Source organism: Melospiza melodia, chromosome 6 (assembly GCF_035770615.1).
Source record: "Melospiza melodia melodia isolate bMelMel2 chromosome 6, bMelMel2.pri, whole genome shotgun sequence".
Taxonomy (NCBI): Eukaryota; Metazoa; Chordata; class Aves; order Passeriformes; family Passerellidae; genus Melospiza; species Melospiza melodia.
In genome coordinates, this window is record NC_086199.1 from 47,239,795 (window position 1) to 47,252,573 (window position 12,779).

General features: G+C 45.0%; 1 protein-coding gene across 4 annotated transcripts in view; it reads right to left on the bottom strand.

Annotated features, from left to right (window-relative positions):
- Positions 1–12,779, bottom strand: part of BDNF (brain derived neurotrophic factor) — a 41,088-nt gene that overhangs the window by 9,504 nt on the left and 18,805 nt on the right. The window contains exon 1 of one of the 4 annotated variants that reach the window (XM_063160537.1): positions 11,965–12,156. The exons of the other annotated variants lie outside the window; for them this stretch is intronic. Coding sequence (XP_063016607.1) covers positions 11,965–11,967 — 3 coding nt within the window. The 5' untranslated portion in view covers positions 11,968–12,156. Of the gene's footprint in view, positions 1–11,964; positions 12,157–12,779 lie in introns of those variants that run through there. 4 annotated transcript variants of the gene reach the window in all.

The window sequence follows — 12,779 nt, forward strand, 5'->3', positions numbered from 1 at the left end:
TATGCAGCAAAGTATATAATTACATTTTATTACTGCAAATAAAGCACCCACTCCCCAATACATATACATGCACACCCATATCCAATTTGTATTCTTCTAAGTTGGTGCTTCTTGTCAGGAAGAATAAACCTATTTTATTTTTATTCTCATGTTGGTTTTCCCTAAGGTAATGAAATCTACTTAGTCTTAATGCCAGAGATAGCAGACACTATGAAGTGTTTTGAAGTCCAAGATAAACAGCAAGCAAATTTACAAGCAGTGTTAACTTTAACTAGAACTTTTAGCATAAGAAATTGACTTTCTTATGTTGCTAAATATTGTCTGTGGTACAGCTTCCGAGAGCAAAGAAACTCAAGCAATGTCTATATTGGCTCTGCAAAGCATGCATCTGTCTAAAGGAACACAAGGTATTATTTGTGGGGTTCCAAGGTTTTATTGGATTCTCTCCCCAGTACATACAGGAATCAGCTTCTGACAACCAGAGGTGAGAAAGCACCCAAAGAAAATAATGGCAAAATAATAATGCCATGACATCACAGTCTTGATCCTTCACAGAGCCACATATCAGAGTTTCCTACAGACTTTGCTCATACCTTCCTAGACACTCAAACAGACCTCAAACACTCACCGAGTGAGAATTCAGCTGCTTTAGTGAGTGCAGAGCAGATTCATTGCAAACACACTTAACTGCATTTAAATTGGCTAAGTGCAGGACTGCAAGGTGTTCCCAGCAGGATCTCTGCTGGACACACTCAGACCCAGTCTGCCCATACCAGTAAACAGGCAGGAGGAGTTTTGACACTGTGCACAAGTGGAGGAACAGACCAGGTCCACAGATGGTAGCATACATTTTCAGAGAGACATCTTTAGAAGAGATGTGCACTTTTTTAAAGTTGTGACAATGGGAATTGATGACTGATCCAGTGACACACTTACTGCCTTTGCAGCTGTTCGTGCAGCATACCACACTTGGGGCACTCAAACCACAGAAGTTGTGATTCCAGCTGTACTCAAAGAAACTCAGCTCCCAAAGGAGCCTCTGTGTGTGCCACCATTCCCATCAAACACAATGTGCTTCACCACAACATTTTTTTGCCAAAATTTCACGTTGAAATCCCAAGGTATTCACTGAAATGTCCTCTACAAATAAAAGCACTACTAACAGGTTTATTTCTGCTTTTCAGAATACCATGGGTAGAGTAACATGCTGCACTTCTATCCCTGTGTCACAAACACTGTACAGTAGGGATGATACTCTAAGCCCAAAACTTGTGCATTAGCAAATTCCAATTTCTAAACTGACTTCAGAAATCTGCATTTATCTCTTTAGAGTATCCATCAAGGTATGTTCATGCCATTACTGTGGTCATTCAGAAGTAACATGAAAGCAATCTCTGTGAAAGGAAGGTTCACCTATGGAATAGGGTACATACTCTCCATCATGAGACCAATCCGTAAGTAATTCCTCCATGCCAAGATAATTACAGCTCTCTGAAATAATTTGTTTCAATAGCCACTAGAGCTTTATAAAATGCTAATTCAACCTGTGTGCAAAAGAGCATTAAGGCAGAACCTCAGACCTCTGAGCAGCATCTGTAGTTTGTCTTCTGTTTCACTAGGGCTCTTTGGTATGAAACACTGCACTGAATCACCACAGGACTAAGCTATTCTGCCAAGTACACACATGAAGCTCACAGAGGAGTCAAGGATAACTGGCACCCAGAAGCAGGAACAGAATGGATCATGTTGTGCAATCTAGCACAAGTTGGATCCCTTGAACAGTGACATGTGCCCAGCACCCTGGAACAACCCAGGAGTGCCTGCACCAGTTGAGCTTGGATCTCAGGGTGCCTACAAACTATTGAACAGCATGTGAAGCATCCCACACAGGCACTAGTTCTGCTGCAAGTGGCAGCTTCCTAGGACCTACAGAACATTAGGCACCCAACAGGAACATAAGTGAAGATTTGCCAGGGAAAAGAATGGTTAAAAAGCATGATGATGATCAGATGGAGCAGTTACCAGTGGTTTGGGCAGGCAGTGCTTTCACCAGGGTGAGGAGAGGAGAGCAAGGGCTATTCCTGCTTGTTGCAAGGCTCTTACCTTTGCAGAGAGCCCTGACTGTGTGTGGCACTGCTGTGAGACAATGCCTCGCTTTTAGCCATAGCCAGTACTTGAAATGCAGCTGTGCATTGTGATGTGCAGGAACAGAAACCAGAACTGCTTGTTGTGAGAGCCCTGGCAGGTATTAACAGTCCTCCTGCATTTGCTAGTGGAGTTTCAGTCATCTTTTGGCTGTCTTCCCTTGTGTGTGGATTTTTCTTGACACATGCTCAGTCCAGCTGTCAGCAGAGGATCTCCATGGAAATAATTTCCCTACACAGGGCAAGGAAGAAAAGCTTACTCTGAGGTATCACAGCACTTCCTGGGAGTATTCAAGTCCAAAACTACATGGAGCAGAACCACAGCAGAAGCAGGAATCTGTAGGTTTGCAGATGTCACCTCAATCAATGCTAACAGGATTTGTATAAGGATATAAGGATTTGCTTATTGGGAATCCACTACACTGGGCAGCCAGCCCTGCATTTGTCTTGCTGTGACAACAGCTTTATCTTTGAAGATAACACTACTGGAAAATTATGTCACTATGTTAACATAACTGTACTGAAAACACTTTGGCAAGAAGTGGTCTTTCACCAATGATGTTTTGCAATGACAATACAGCTTCCCACAGATTTCAAAGCATTATAGTTTTCAGCTTTTTTTTCCTCACCTTCTCAGTGCTTTCATGTTGAAACAAGACTTATGCGCTTCCTATGGCTGGTACTCTATCCCTAATCTATTTTAAAACTCTGGGGCCAACTTCAGCCAGATTCAGCAGAGGGATACACAGGGTCATGTTGTATAACCAGCATGCCAGCACCTCAGAGTGACCCAAACAACCTCTTCTGCTCCTCCATCCTTGGGCAAACACCAGTGTACAGGCTTATGGACTTAGAGCACTGTATTTTCCCTTTCATTTCACAAGCTCCACTGAGGGAAAGGGTTTGGAATCCCTAGAAGGAGTAAGGAGGGTACATCTGGCAAAGATGCAAGGGTTTGAAAACAATCTTCATTAGTTGTACTGCTCAAGGTACAAACATTTAATGGAACATAAAGAAAAAAGCGCCTCCCTGCAATCTTACAGGAAAAATTAATTTATCCAACTCCTGCATTCTCCCAGCTGTATAATGGTGTAATTTCTTTCACCAAGGAGTGTTACACTGTGATTTCGGTGAATTAAACATTGGAACCTTCTCTTTCCTAATTAAAAATGAGGTTACATGCTTCCTGACTTTTCATATTTGCCACCAGATATAACAGATTGTGGCATCATGGAGAATTATATCCACAAAAATTATGGAAGCTCCTTGAAGCAGTAAGTTCCAGTGGACATGACCCTGCCTGGTATAAATCCACAGTGTTTCATTCACAGATTTATATCACTTGCAAAGGTGACCAGTATTTATGTGGTCTGAAAATCAGATGGGGTCATAACCTAAACTACAGCTAATAGCTGTATCAGAACAAAATGTGACAGGTTCCAGCAAAGCAGCTTCTTCAGGACTCCTGACGGTAATACAGTTTAAAAAGAAAGGAAAAAACCTTTCTAGGTGTGCAGGCTAGCTCTTCTCTCGCTGATATAAGCACATAAACAGCCTGGACATGTCTATAAAGAGAAGTATGCAAAATCCAGCCCAACACCACTTAATGTTCCTCACTTGGGTGTCCCATTTCATGCACAACCCCCCACTGAAGAAAGTGGCTTTCCTGCCAGCAAAGCACTGTTCTCACTGTAAGAGCCCTTAAGCTCCAAAGGGTAGGTTTGTATATGAGATTTCAGTCTTTAAATAAACACGTCTCTAGAAAAACTTCAATACCTGTCCCTTCATGTAAGCAGATCCCACTATGCTGCAGGGAAGGACAGCTTCTCTTCTAATAGCTGGGGGTGGGGGAGGAAAGAGAAAGTTAAGGCAAGAAACATTAAATTACACAGTTAGTCTTGGAAAGAGCTGAGTTTTCTCCCTCTCCCAAACATCTCCACAACACAACAGAATAGCTGTAGAAGTCACCATCCTATTCAAAATCAAAAGCAAAAATGTCGCACCAGAGATAATTAGTAGTTGCAGAGAGGAAAAGAGGTTGCCAAAGCTAAGAAATCTGGTACTTAAGCTGTTGTGACTCCCAATTGTACAACACTTTTTGGAGAACGTGCTATCAAAGCCTCCAAAGTGCTTTGCAAACACTGAATCCCAACATCCTTAGGTGAGAAGGAACCACATGAGAAACGGTGTTTTCCCTCTGGGCAGCCTAAAGCCCAAAGGTATTTTAAATATTTTACCCCAGACTGCAGCAAGTCACTGCTGAACCAGGGGAAAACAGGGGAGCTCTTGCTCCAAACCCCTCAGTTCAACCACTACACAAAGCTGCTTTTACCATGTGTACCACAGGCATATTTTGCTAATCTCTCCATGGCAATTTAGATGCCTGACACAGAAAGATGCTGATTAAAACCTGAGGGGTATTACTTTGAATACACATGCTAGCTCACTGCCATGTGGGTCATTATTAGTTCCTGACTGTAGGTTAACTACAGGGCATGTTGTCACGAGCCTAAGGTGGGGTGGCAGAAACTCCTGCTATTGCCATATGGCTTTTTGTTTCTGCTTGCATTTTTCAGCTTCTAGCCTCATGCTTCCAATTTGTGGGCTCAAGCACTACATAACAAAGAGCAATAAGGAAAACAAAGCTAGTGTTAAAATACAAATATCCTTCACCATGAAAACCTCTAAGTTAGATTTGAAATGCAACACAAGTTCCTATCTCGTCCAGACCAGAGACTGCTTTTACCTGCAGCAAACTTGCTATGAAATTTGGGGAAGACCAATTCCCATAAAGAAGTACTACTGCACAAGCAGGTATTTACCAGCCCTACAAACACAAACCAGGCAGCTTTGCAAGTACCAAGGGTCATCCTTAATTTAGATAAAATGGAGAACAGCAAGGTTATGCCTACTTGTAACATGGGTAGCAGCACCATCAAAGCAATAAAAGGAAAAAAAGATGACTGAGTTCCAGTTATCTTCATTCCCAGTGCACATCCAGAGATCCAGCTTTATGTTAAAATACCAATGGCTCAATGCTGTCCTTAAAAAAACTACGGGTCGTGTTTTGACATCCACCTGATCATGACAAATTACAAAATATGCAGAATATCAGCAGTTCCCCTGCAGCCATTTTCTAGTGAGCACAATTTGAATACTAAAAGGTCTGTCTGGTGGTGCTTTGCAACTGAAGACTTGCTCTAAAGTGTTTAATTCAAAGTAGACATGGAAGTTATTTATTGTGTTTTCTAGGTCTCACTGCATACCTGTGTCCTTCCATTAGCTAAAGGCAGGGAAAATGATTTATAGTATTTCCAAGCAACAGAGTCTGTAAATTTTGTAACAGTTACAGGAATCAGAGCAGGTTAAAAATATGCAAACGTTACCAAGTTGGACAAAATTGATTAAGAACTAGGTGATATGACTTCATGCTTGAAGTTCATGGACTTCAAGATGTTGCCTACAGCTTTGTCACTCTCAAAGGCAGACTTCTTGGAGGCTTAGACTTCTAACTAACTTATTCTTAAACATTATTTCTGACTTTTTTTTTTTAATGGAGGCACATTGAATTCACTCATTCTTTTGCAACAGCCTTGTTCATTGGTCAATTCTCCTACTTTTGCAGTTACAATGGCAAAAAAGTTTTGCACAGGGGACAGTAGAAATTTATCATTAGTGCAAAATCAAGAGAGACAAAGGACTAAAATAAGTCTTTCAAGGAAGGCAGCTTCATTCCTTGATTTAAATTCATGTGCCAATCATTAGCCTTTAAGGGGAAAGCTCATTTCCAGACATCTCTTGCTAGTCAAAAACACTCTGTGTCTGTGGAAGATGTAAAGAAGCACCTGGTTCTTCTCTTTGCACCATTCCATTGGCATCCATTTGCCAATGCCACACCAGTAAATACTCTGGGGCTGTAATGACATGTGAAACATCCTTGTCTGCCTCCCATAAAACAAAAACAATCCCCCCACCAGTCTACAAGACACAAGTTGATAACAACAACAACAAAATCATGACATTGACATAAATGGTAATGTTCATATCTGAAAAAGCAAAAATGCAGAAATTCAGATGTGTTTATTTCTAGTTGTGGTTCAACCCATCATAAAGCTAAAGGGTGGCCATGGTTTTCAGAAGGACATTGATAGTTCACCACGGTTTCCTGCCACAGGTTCTGGTTAAATCACTCTTGCCAGCCCCAACTTGTTATTGAATTTGCTTCCTCCTCACACTGCCTTTCTCAGTACAAATTCTATCAAACAGCATTTCTCTCTCAGCACTTACAGCTCAGTAAAACTGGATTATCAACTCAGAAGGAATGTAAATAACAAGAGAAGATCCAAGTCTTAATGGAGGCAGCCAGCAGGCAGAATTACCTAGAAATACTTCAAAACAAGTTCTGTCACTCGTCCCAACAGTATCCACACACTTCTGTGTTGGAAACACAGTGGAGCCACAACAAAACCAAAGTAGGCTTCAGCCACCTGCTCTTTGTTGCTCCTCAGTACAACCTTTTATACTTTTGATCTTGCATGGACTCCACCTGAGTGCTCCTTTGGGTGATTGCTCAGCACTCCTGGGCACCCCATGGCTCACTGCACCCCAGGGCACCCCACGGCTCACTGCATCCCTGGGCACCCCATGGCTCCCCTGGGCACCCCAGGGCTCACTGCTCCCCTGGGCACCCCAGGGCTCACTGCTGTCAGTGCTGCTCACCTATCCTGCACAGCTGTACCCACTGGGAATCAGCCACAGCCCCGCTCCCAGTCACCACAAACTTTGTGCCCACAACACTTCTGTGCTACACTGAGAGCTGTGACTAAGGGGAGAGGTTGGCTTTACTAATCCAGCTTTTCAACAAAAATTAGATTTCTTTTCTTCTCAGTGTATCACGTACTGAATCTCTACAAGAGCACCACGGCCAGTGTAAAGATGGATAAACTAAACCACATGGATGCTAGATGTTGCACCAAGCTTAAAAAGTGAATGACTAAGGAATCCAGAGATCAGAACCTTTAATTTCTTGGTCAAGATGAAACAGCATTTCTCCAGGAGCAGTTAAAAAAAAACAGGGTTTAGATCACATTAGATAAGGCACAATATGCACACCGGATTAAGCTTAACTCATTTTTAAAAGATATATAGTAAAGGATTCTGGGTTGAGTCTTTTACATGCTGAATTAATAAACAGCATAGAACAACATTTTGCTCAAGCTTTTGCCTAGTTCCATTTTTTTTTTCCAGATTCCTCCTGCATTCATGCAAAGCCTACTTGTAACTCAGTGCACATACCGGAAAGGTTGAGGCTGATGTGGAACTCCAATGAGCCAAGAACAGTTTTGCAAACTCCAGTTTGCTATTACAACTCTCACGCACCCTGATATGGGATAAGCAGTTTGCAGTTGCCTCCTGACTAGTGGCAAATATCCCTGCATCACCGTTTCCCACAGGGGAATTCTGTTCCCTCAGAAGTTTTGGATTAAGCTCTTACTCCAATCCCACTGACAGACTTCAAATATCTTAAGAAATGTAAAAAACCATCACCTGGGAAGTAACACAGCACATGCAATTAATGAGCGGGTCACATTTTCAGGGCTCTGTGAGATGATTTTATCAGCTCCAGGTTTAATTATGTTGGTTTGCTTATTCCAGAAGGCATTTGATAGCTGAGAGTAGCAGTTAGAAAAGCTCCAAAACATACTGTGTCTCTAAGAGTCAAACAGAAATAACTGAACATGAGATTAGGAGTTCAGGGGGTAAAAAAGGCTCATTGTTTCCCTCTGTAATCAGGAAACAAATTAAGTAGGGAACACTGCTTTTCTCTCAAATGCAGAGGAAAAAACTGCTTTAGCAGTTTCATGTACAAAACAAAAAAACAAGGAGCAGATACTAGGGTATTCCATGTTGTTAGATTTGAGATAGTAATAAATAGCTACGTATTCAACTTAACTTTGATACTTAACTTTTAGATTGAGAAAATTCTCAATCTAGCGAAAGCAGTCTAAAGGCTGCTGAGCTCATACATTTGGGGAAATCACTTTTTAGCTATTCCAGTCCCCAACAAGTAGACTTCGAAGATGGGATAGGGAACAAACCAACTTTCAAAGGAACTCAAAACCTTAAATCCCTATTCTACACTGCATATTATTGGTGTAAACTTTACAAAAGCTATGGAGCCTCAGCAGCAGCTGCACTGAACCCTTATAAATTTGACTTGCAAATACTTCTTTAGGTGCAGTCCTAATTAAATCAGCAAATGCTTTACTGAAAGTGATGCTTCTTTGCTTACCTACCTAAGCCACACAAGGAAGACTGTACAAAACTTAAGTTACCTGCATCACTAGAAGAGGATTCACAGGTAATCATCAACTACAGGGCTAAAAAAGTCTGCAGTCATGCACTAAATCTATACTGTGGAGCAAGGGCTGGGATTATTAACTCATTTTCAAGGTGCAGGCTCCCTTGCCAGAGGCAGCCGGAGCACCCTGTGTGGTTCGTGCATCTCTAGGTGGCAGCAGCTGCTCAGATTTTGAGATACTGTAAGATGCTTATCTCAAATTTAGCAACCAGTATCCTTCCATCCTCCTAGAATTGCCTTTCCCAACGTGAAATGTGACCCCCTCCCCCATTTCTTCATAATTTATAGTAGTCTGTAGCTGAGTCACAAGGATTTCTGCATTTTCCTAACCAAGTACACAAGAAAAGAACTGAACTGCCAAAGGATTGAGGTAATTTATAGCGTAAAGCATTGAGAGCTTCTAGTCGATCAAAGGACTCAGAGAAACAAATATAAGAACAATCGTGCCTTCTGTTCTCTACAAATGCCACGGCCAGAAATAACTGTCCTAATTAACCGGTTTCAGAAAATGACTTCTCTGAAAAATACAATATTCTTACCAAGGAAAGTATACAACTGCTACAGCCTTATGGCAGTTGTCAGCAGGGCATGAAAAATTATTAAATGAAATTTCCTTTTACTTCCTCTGGTTGTGCTTGGTACTCATCTTTAGACAGCTGGATCTATTCATGGTGTCTAAATGATGCTGTAAGGGGATATTGCAGTACCCCTGGTACCAGTGTCACCAAGAATTACAATCACATCAGGCAGTACCAGCCCAGCCAACCTCTGTTCACTGGTTATAAAGGGCAGACATTGTACCTGAGATGAGGTTGGCTTTTTAAAATTTTTTGTACAACTGTTGCCTGGTCAGTCATGCCCACGGCATTTCCAGTACTCCAGACAGTTCTGTGCTCACTGTTGCTGTTGGGTGTAGCAGTTGAACTCCACGAGTCCACAGCTGCCTGGCTGTGAGCTGCTGAATGCTGGGAAGGAGAAAAGGCTGAGGCTCACCCTACACATCACCTACACTTCACACATAAGACTTTGCCCTGTTCCACATGGACAACTCCTGCCAACAGTGTCCCTCTCTGGACTGCTCAGCACCCGGAATTGGTAACATGCAAGTTTAAGATGCCACGGCAGAGGTGCACAGCAAAATCTGTTATTTATTGTTTGTATTACAAGAGCACTGGTGAGCTCTTGCTGGGTACCAGAAAGAGCAGACAGGCAAGACTACCTCTGTCTCAAAGAGCCTGCAGCCAAAGGTAAGAGAGGATGGTAGATGAATAAGGAAACAAAGTAGGCAAGATTTGTGAGCTGACAGACAGGGGCACAGCCTACCAGCCCCATCCCAACTCAGGGACCAGGCAGCTCACCCAGGGCTGCTTCCTAATGGGCTATCCCAGCATCCAAAGGCTGCCACAGAGCCTTTCCTGCTGGAACTGAAGGCAGTGGGTTGTTGGTCAACAGTTCACTTCAGCAACACACAAAACCAGCTTAGCTTCAGTGCCTTTAAAAGCTTCCTTTTAAAGGGTGTTTACAACTAAGGATTACCAAGAATGCCAGTGTATGAACTGATTTAAGAAATGATTGAGAGTTTCCCAATTAAGCAGCATTTCAGCTATTTAGAAGAAACCAAGTGCTCACAACACACGCTTGAAAACAGGTCAAGACAAGTTGGCAATTAACCTATTAAAAGCACATATCCTTCTCTAGTTGAGCCTCCAACAATTCACACAATGCCTCATGTGAGATTTCTAGTGTAGGCACGGGGCACATTCTTAGAAGAACTTTTCAGCCTTTTATACAAACCAGGAAGGCAGGTATGATAAGTACCTTTTTTTTTTTTTTTATAGGACCATACTTATTGCACAAGTCACTCACTGGAGTGACTTGTTTCTCCTCTTCATGCAGTGCTTACCCATAGGAGGGTTGAGAGGGTCTCCTTATTCCAAGATTCTTGTGACCTGCTTTTATACATGCATTCCCTGAGAGAATTCTTATCTGAGCAAAATGTGCAGCTTCTGTGTTTTTCTTACAGCAACAGCAGAGTAAGAGTTGCACAAATGCTTCAGCTACAGCAAGGACTTTTTAAGTGCAGCCACTTTCAGCTCAGCACTATCATGTATACAAAGCTTTTAAGCAAAAGCACAGAACCTTATTTTCCCCTATATTTTTTCACGTATTAACGAGCCTTTAAAAACCTTTGCATCTGTGCACTACATTCTGTAGTATCCCAGCATATTGCAGTACTTCCCGAGCACTACTGTTACAACATAATGCCTTGCTGCTTAACAGTTTGAAGTTACAATTTTTTTCAGTTTAGTCCTGCTCTGTCCAAGATAAAAGTCCTTTCCCATCTTCCTCCACCATTATATCTGGATTTATTCAGATGAAATGCTCTTCATCTTTCTGACCTGGTTTACCCTGATTTCACAGCCACATAACAACAGGATATACCCTGCAGTTCCAGAAAGCAGAGAGCACTTGCCGCACGAACAGAAGGCACACTGCTTACAAATGGGTTTTCCCAGACAAGGTTCAGTGAAGCTGAACATTAGTGGTAGTACTACAGCAGAAAATAGATATGTTCGAGTTGAAGCAGAGGCGCTGCTTTGCTCCGAGACCCAGGTGAAGGACGGCACTCATTCCTGCAGAACATCACCGCCTGTCTTCTCCCTTCCCCGGCTCTGTTTACACAGGCAGTGCCCTGGAACTCCGCTCACAGGAAGCCGCAGCATCCCCCGGCAGCTGCTGCCTCCTCTCACACGCCAAACTACGGGATCCGCAGCGAGCCTGACGCCAGAGCATCCCCTCTGCTGACGTCCTTCCATCCCCACACCAACCCTGCAGCTCTCACCTGAGGGCTGGTAGGCAGCAGCCAGCGTTGTAAGCAGAGCCCACGACTGACACAAACACACTACCCAACACAAAAGAGCAGGCAAGATGATGATCTTACTTAGGACAGCCACTTGTGTTAACAGAGCAGTCCTCACTTTTGTGACCAAAAAGCCTTTAAAAACTTGGTGCTGTGAAAGTTCCTCCTGCCCACAAGCAGGCGGCTCATTATCCAGCCCTTTGCTCGTATCTATAGACAACCAAGGAAATTAATTTTATCTATTTTTCACCATGAATTAAAGATTACAGAAATACTGGCTGAAGAAAAATGTATTGCCAGGATAGATTCTTTGCATTCATTAGAACTGTGTTACTAGAAACATAAATAAGTAATGACTATTGATCTTGCATAACCTCAGAAGAGCAAACTACAATAAACTGAGAGGAAAAGGACAGATCTTAACTGGAATGTACAAACCAAAACACCAACAGCACCTCTTAAAAACAACCAGGCAAAGCAAGCGTGGCCCACAGCTGTGACACCTCACGCTTTTAATCCTAGGGGGAAAAAAAGAATAAATCTATGGGACAGCCCAAGGTTCCCAAAGTATTAACTAAACCTCTTCCGAACAAATTTACCATTTAAGCTCAGGGTTTTTTCCCGGGTGCGGGCGTGTCTGACCCCGATACGAATCCACAGCCGGTGGGTCGAGGCCAGTCGCTGCTCCTTGCCGAGCCCCGACACCTCGGGCCGCTCCGTGCGCCGCCCTGCCTTGCCCGAGCTGCCGGGGCACCGGGGCTGCCCGCGGTGCTGCACCGGGACGGCCGGAGGAGCGGGCACCCGCGGCACCGGCTCCGGGAGACGGTGCCGGGCATGCTTCGCATTCCAGCGACGGTCCAGCTTCAACAAGTGCATCGCGCCCCTCCCTGACGGCGCCCGGCCCTCCCCGCACCCCGGCTGCTCCGCGCCGCCCGCCCCACGGCCGGGCTCCGCAGCCGCGCCCCGCCGCCGCTGCTGCTGCCCCACGGCCGGGCCTCGCCGCTCCCCCGTCACGGCCCCACCGCTGTCTCCCCCCGGCCCCGCCGCCGCCCCGTCACGGCCGGGCCCCGCCGCCGCCGCGCTCGGAGGGAGGAGGCCGGGCCGCCGCCCCGCCGCGCGCCCGCCGCCAGGGGGCGCGCCCCGCCGCCCGAGGGGCCCCGCCGCGCCCCGCGCCGGGCGCCCGCCGCCGTCGGGGAAGCGCCGCCGGGCCCCGCGCTCCGCCGGCCCCGCGCCGCCGGCACCGCGCTCCCGCTCCCGCCCGCCCCAGCAAAAGCCCCGCCGGGCACCGGCAGCACCGACAGGTGCGGGAACAAAGGGGCGCGCCGGCCCTTGCCCGCCCTTACCGCTCCCCGACGCCTCTCGCCGGCCGGCGCCCGCCCGGCTCCGCGGCCGCCCGCACCCCCTGCCCCCCGGC